This window comes from Carassius carassius, chromosome 21 (genome assembly GCF_963082965.1).
Source record: "Carassius carassius chromosome 21, fCarCar2.1, whole genome shotgun sequence".
Lineage (NCBI taxonomy): Eukaryota > Metazoa > Chordata > Actinopteri > Cypriniformes > Cyprinidae > Carassius > Carassius carassius.
The window spans coordinates 730,001-737,500 of record NC_081775.1 but is presented as its reverse complement, the minus strand read 5'-3'; the positions used below and the strand labels follow the sequence as shown (position 1 = coordinate 737,500).

Here is a 7,500-nt window from a genome sequence, read left to right as displayed (position 1 = left end):
AAAGTTTCATGTGAAGTGTAGGTTAAGGTGTAGGATGACAGAAAAAATACAAAAGGTCAAAAACCCATTACGCCTGTGGAGAGTCCCCATAAAACATGGAAACACAACCTGAGTGAGTGAGTGTGTATATGGGAAATGTTCCCGGTTCCGGTTTACCTAATTAATGGAGCCTAAAAATCCTTTAACGGATTTGGATATTAGAAGCGTATTAGTGTGTTATGTGTAAACCAGGTTAAAGAGATGGGTTATTAATCTAGATTTAAACTGCAAGAGTGTGTCTGCCTCCTGAACATTTTTTTATTTTTTGTTGTTGTTGTTGTTGTTCTGTTGCTCTCATTCTGTTGCACTGTGTAGCTTTTGTCATGAAAACATTTCCTCGTATGTGTAAACATACCTGGCAATAAAGCTCATTCTGATTCTGATATTTTTAAGATGGAAAAAAATATGGTTTTTACAAATGCTAGAAACTTAGCTTTCAAAGGAAAGATTGCTATTAAATAGCACACCTAGTTTCCTAACCGATGACAAACTGTTCTAGGTTATTACATGCTGAGGTTTTCAGTCCTATAATTAACACCTTTGTTTTTTTAAGAATTTAAGAGTAAAAAAAATACTAGTCATAGTTTTGCAAATTGGTATGTTTCTCCGGGCCACTAAGAAATATAGAGCTGAATGTCATCAGTATAACAAAGAAAGACCATATTTCCTAATAATATCTTCCAGAGATAACATGTAAATTGTGAAAAGTAAGAGTCCTAGTACTGAGCCTTGAGGTACTCCATACTGCACTTGTGATTGGCATGATACCTCTTCATTCACTGCTACGAATTGATGGTGGTCATATAAGTATGATGTGATCCTTGTGTGTGTGTGTGTGTGTGTGTGTGTGAACTGTGAAGCATGTACAATAGTACCATGTGCTAATTATCTGCTCCTCTTAGGACGTGGGGATCCTGATCAATGGCAGTGTGCCGGATCTGCAGGGTCTGCAGTTGGAGTGTGATTATGGCATGGGAATCACCACAAACGCCACCGTACATCTGGACTATGGCACAACCCAGATCCAGACCTGCCCTCTTCCACCCCCACACATGTATCCCACAATCCCCTTCGACACAGGTACATACACAAACACAGCCTACTCTGAATCTTTGCTTAATAATTCCAGCTGAAATTGTTCTTATATAAATGTACTGAATGTTTCTAAGGCTGTCAAAGGTAAAAAGCAGCCAGAAACACATAATGTACAATCTTCTTCATGTATTTTGCTAGAACATGCTGAGACATTATTGAAATTTCAGTCCAGAATATGTTTAGTGTGTTGTGTATGTTGTGTAGAATGATTTGTCTGTGTTTAGATCATGTCACCATCCCCGTGGCCATCAGGGTTAATAATGTTTCTGTGGTTTCTGGAAATTTCACCATTTATGAGTGTAATAGAACAGGACAAATCCACTTCAAAACTGCGTGAGTAAACACACACACACACACACACGCACACACACTGGTTATTCCTATCATTATGGGTTCATTACATAAGCATACTGGTTTTTCTACTGTACAAACTGCATTTTCTATCCTCTTACTCTAACCCAACACATAAACATCCCCTCACACACAACTACAGGCACTTTTACATTCTCAAAACAATTATTTGTGATTTACAAGCTTTTTTTCCTCAAGGGGACATAAAAAATGTCCACACACGGTCAAGATCTTCTGGCATTTGATATTACATAACTACAGTATATGATGATATTTTGTTTAAGATAATCCAGTGAATGAAAGGTACTTCATCTCTTTCTTTTAATTTGGAACTTGACAAGATTATTCATAAACCAGTGGATTTCACTTTGCGTCTATGAAGTGTAACATTATATTCCACACAAATCCATATTGTGGTGTAGTAAAGATATAGTAAAGTCTGTTGCACATTTCTACTCACAGAAATGTCACAGCACACATGCTGTTATCATAGAGCACAGTGTTCAGATGGAAAGAGTGGTGTAAATGTGCTTCATGCCTGTCAGGTCTGTGTCAGTTCATTTACATCTGCTCATTTCTGAAGGTGATAATAAGCTCAGAGCCACAGGAGAGGCAGCGCAATGTATAACTTCATATCTGTAACAGCATCTTCTGCATTATCCACATGTTAACAGTTTAAATCATTCACACTCTTCACACTGATCTATATATGACTCTCAAATGCTAAATTAAGCCGGATTCTCCAACGGCGAAAATATTACTTTACAAAGTCTTAAAACTAAGATTTTCTTTATGCAAAACATGAACTGAAGTGTAGGTGTTTTTAAAAAGAAAGAGAGAAAGACTTGTTTGTGATTGAAGAGTGTTTGTGATAACGGTGTTTGAGATGATGTCAGGTCACACACACACACACACACACACACACACACACACACACACACTCGCACGCACACACACACACACACACACACAGAGCAGTGCTGGAGTTTATCTTAAACAAACACAGTGCTTCGTTCAGTCTGTGATAGCGGTGTGATGAATGTTGGGGTAGTTGTGTGGCTCCGCTGACACTCATCAGTGTTTCTGAGGATGAGAAGATTCTCAGCACTGTTTGACACAGTCTCTTTCTGATCTCTGGTCTGTTAGTCAGTCATGCACTCGTTTACTGAGAGACTCGGCCGCTCTTCTGTATCTGTGTATCTGTGTGCTCCTGCAGTCATGCGGGACGGTCAGTAAGCGGTCTTCAGACAGTTGTCTGGTTTTTTCCACACTCATGTACAGTCTTGGGAAGGTTACTTTGGAAAAGTAATCAGTTACAAATTACAAGTTACCAGTTAGTTAATTACAAGTTAGATTGAAGCTGCAAGCAGCGATAAATGGGTCCTCACACCCGGGCTCACCAGCAGCGAGTGGCTTTAGTAAAAAGGTGAACAGTGAGAAATATGCATTTAAACTCATAAATATAAGTGGAATATATCAAAGTATATTCCATATATGTGCCCATCTTTCTGTTGCCAGCAGGTGGCGCTATCATTATAGTGGAATATTGGCCTTCAGATGTGTTCAGGCCAGGACTCTTATCGAACATGCGGAGTCTGGGGAAGATCGAACATTTTATGCCTGAGTTATAACATCTTTTATTCCCATGGCGACACATCGAACTTCGTCACGGCGCCATGGACACGCCTTTTCACGAAAACTCAAGATCTTCACAACTTAACATCGCACAGGCCTTTAGATTAGACTGACCACAAAAAAGACATTGATGTCATAAAATTTCTAGGAGTAGTTAGTCGCAGTGTAAAATATGTCACTTCCTGTTGCCAATAGGTGGCGCTATGACTATAACTGAATATGGGCATGTCAATCTGTTCAGGTTCGGAGTCTCATCAAACATGTGAAGTTTGGGGCAGATTGGACATTGTATGTCTGAGTTATAGCAACTTCATTTTTCATGGCGAATCATCGAAATTCGCCAGGCCGCCACAGACACGTCCTTCAACGAAACCTCAAGATCTTCACAATTTAACATCGCAAAAGCCTTTAGATTAGGCATACCAAATTTGGTGTTGATTTGAAGAAATCTCTAGAAGGAGTTCGTTAAAGTACAACACATGGAAATGAGCAAAATTACACAAAATTTGCTCAAATTATTAAAAATAACCGACTTCCTGTTGGGAAGAAGAAGAAGAAGAAGAAGAAGAAGAAGAAGAAGAAGAAGAAGAATAGACAAAGCAGATACAAGAGGTTCCTCGCACCATCGGTGCTCGGGCCCTAATTAAAAGTAAATTAAAATGTAATAAGTAATGTAACTATTTCAGTTACTTTATTAATGTAACTGATTACATTTGATTAACTGATTAACAACTGAAAACATTCAATAGAAATTAAGAAAAGTAATAAGAAGTAATCAAGCACAGCCACCACAAAATCAGACTTTAGCACCAATTTTTACTTTGAGATTGTTCTGAGGTTAAATACAGATTTAAAATCAGAAGATATAGTTGAATAGCTATGATACTGTTCTTTTCATAATTATGACAGAAAACACTGACATCCAACAATGCTCTGGAAAAAACAAAACAATTAGTGTTAAAATATAAAGCATTACAGTTACATTTATTTTGTAATTAAATTAAATAATTATTTTACGTGTAAGTAGTTGAACACGTTTCTGCAGTCCTAAAGCAGAGCTTCTCAATCCACCTGATTTCTGTATGGTTTAACAGGGGATGTGATCTAAAATCTTTTGAGAAGCACTGCTTCAAGAACACATTTATACTTCCACACGGACTGCTTTCTCTTAGTTTTTTACAATGACTAATATCCGTTTCTCAGTACTTAGGTCACTCTTTCAGTGAGCGAAACATCATCTGTGTGGCTGAACTGTGGATTGTTTATCATTGCTTTGACACTAAATACATTCATGACATCTTTCAAGTCATATGAATTCATTTCTCACTCAGAAACACACACACACACACACACACAACACCTGCACATGTGTTACAGCTGTTTCTGTGCTGAGAAATAGTGAAGAATGTGCTCTAGAGTTTGAAAAAAACTGTGCTGCTATTCAGCAAAAAGCCATGTAACACAAGCTTATTTCATGATAGTGTGTAAATATTGTCCAAGCTGGCTATTTCATACAGTATGTACTCGTGCACTCTGACTTGAATATGTAAACCCTCAGAGTGAAGGTCCGTCCTTGATGAGATAGTGTGTGTGTGTGTGTGTGTGTGTGTGTGTGTCCTGCAGGTGCACAAGCTGTCTGAGCACGGCCTGGCGCTGTTACTGGGATCCACAGCTCAATCTGTGTGTTTCCAGCAAAGAAAGCACTCCGCATGTCCTTCTGGAGGTGAGCGGCGCTGCGTCACACACTCATCTGCTCATGCATATAGCACCTTACACTAGGTTCACATCAAGGCAAATGTGATTTAAGTGTCAGATCAGATATCTTCAGTTTTTATAGTGCTTATTCCAAGGTAAGGCCAGAGAATGTAGTACGGATTGATTCTCTGTCCAAACCCTCGAGCGGCACCCATCCGCACCTCATCATAGACGTGACACATGAATAATGTGTCCTCAGCAGAGAACGCAATCCCAGCATGCACTCCAACAAGCTCAGGGAAGTAATTCTTTCAAGGTAGTGGATGGAGCAAGATAAATGTTCAGTGTAACACTAAAATATGCTTACAAAAGACAAAATTAAATAATATACTTAATAATATACTTATAAAAACAATAAATATACTTAATTGTATTTGAAAAAAAAATGTATTTCATTTTATCTATTAAAGCATGCTAAACAACTCATTTTGTTCTTGATGCACTTTAACTGTGCAGAAGTAGTGCTAAGCTCCATCTAAAGATATACTGAAGAACATCTGATTGTGATAAAGAGGAGCTATCGCAAATATACTTCAGCTACACTCGGAATATCTTACATTTAAAGACTGATATTATTCAAAAATCATACAATCCTCATCTAAAGTTTCATTAAAACTTGAATTTAAAATGTAAATACAATTTTAGACTTAATATTAAGAAATGTGCATGGTGCACAAGTATTACACCAAATAATGTTTATATATATATATATATATATATCCATACGTATTGAGTTATCTTTCAGTAAATATATTAATAGATTTGAACTAGAATTAGTATGAAATAAACGTTTTGTAAATATATTACTTTTTTACTAGGGATAACTTTTCTCAATACACCTAAGGACCTTTTCTTATTCAGTACTTAATTCAGTCATATTTTGGCTTGTGTCTAAAGCAGATATGTTGATTAAGCAGATTTCAGTATTAAACTGAACTTTCTCTAACTCTGTCAACTACCTTGAATGAATTATTTCCCCGAGCTTGTTGCAGTGCATGCTGGGATTGCATTCTCTGCTACTATAAATAAAGACAACTCTGAAAGGCATTAATGTATATTGTGATGTATTTTTTGCATGTGCATCATATTGTTTGTGTTCACCAGAATAAACGACTAGAACCCAGAATAAGAGTCAGTAAAGCTGGTCCCTGTTACTTGCTTTTAAACAAACTGAACGAAACCATGTTTAAACTGAAAACTGTGATTTCTGATTAGAACAAGCAAAATGATCTTTATATGACACTCATATGAACAAATGATGGTGAAACAGAGAAGTTTACACATAGATAAGAGCTAAAATGACCGAAAACCATGATGATTTCAGAAGTTTAATGGTTTAGTTTCAATAATTGTTATGGTTGGAAAGAAGAGGAAGTCTAGAGGTGTTAATGTTAACGTTTGTCTATGGAGCACAAAAGAATGATTTCAATGTGTCTCTCATTTTGACTTTGAAAATAACATGCATTAAAGCAGACTGCTGGAAAATATGTGGCAATTCAAGAGACGTTTTGGTCACCACGCAGCAGTTTTTCTCATATTCTAACACTCCATAAAAAAACACAGTGAGGCACAGAATGTGGTGTGATTGTGCTTGTAGTGCCATAAATAACTGATGTTTGCATTTTAACTGTGCCTACCCTTCCTCTGGTGTTGACACACACACACACACACACACACACATTCCTAGTTCTCTAAACACCACTCACTATTGTTTGGTTGAATCTCATTTGTTCTCACCTCTTGTTTCTGTCCCAGAATTCCTGGTCCTGTCCCAGGATGGTGGCCTATGATGTTCCTCCACTGCCCTCTGGAAGCACTCATGTCTTCACCCTGGAGCTCAAGAACATAGAGCATGTAGGACTCCAGTGTCTGCTCACACACACTTGTATTTGTGGTTTACAGGGACTCTCCATAGGCGTAATGGTTTTTCTACTGTACAAACTGTATTTTCTATCACCCTACACCTAAACCTCCCCCTCACACACAACTACAGGCATTTGTTGAATTTCATAAAACACACTTTAGTGCTCTCTAAACACTCTAGTGTGTTTTTAATCCTTTTGGTTTATGGGACGCATGTTTACATTGTAGTACCAATTTCATTATGTAGATTATGTAGATCCTATAAACCATATACAGTAAACCGGAATACACACACACACACACACACACACACACAACCAGGCTGTGGTTTGCCCGGCTCTTTTGTATAGGGCACCGTTTGTAAAGCGGCTCATGCTGAAAATAACAGCAACATTTTGTCACATTTAGCTTCAAACAATGTAAAAAAAACGGTATGAATTTTTGACGGTCACTTTTTAGCATATTTACAACAATATTTCTCAACTCTAGAGATATTTTAAATAGTTAAATATAAATATTAAATGTTAAACCTAAATGTTAAATGTTAAATCTAAATGCTAAATCTAAATCTAAATGTTAAATCTAAATGTTTCGGGTGAAATTAAATATTTAGCTAATATGCAAATTCAAAATGCCGGAAGTGCCAAAGTAAAAGCTCGATGAGGTCAGTGTGTGTTTATAGCATCGTGTCAAATAAGTAACGAATAAAAACCATCTCATCCGAGGAAATTGACTCTTGGACATGGATTATCATGATAATGA

General features: G+C 37.2%; 1 protein-coding gene across 2 annotated transcripts in view; it reads left to right on the top strand.

Moving 5' to 3' along the window:
• The window catches only part of plxnd1 (plexin D1), an 81,411-nt gene that overhangs the window by 13,873 nt on the left and 60,038 nt on the right, over positions 1 to 7,500 (top strand). For both annotated transcript variants that reach the window (XM_059502954.1, XM_059502953.1), the window contains exons 6-9: positions 942 to 1,119; positions 1,359 to 1,467; positions 4,744 to 4,843; positions 6,631 to 6,729. In XM_059502954.1, the coding sequence (XP_059358937.1) occupies positions 942 to 1,119; positions 1,359 to 1,467; positions 4,744 to 4,843; positions 6,631 to 6,729 (486 nt within the window). The remainder of the gene's footprint in view (positions 1 to 941; positions 1,120 to 1,358; positions 1,468 to 4,743; positions 4,844 to 6,630; positions 6,730 to 7,500) is intronic.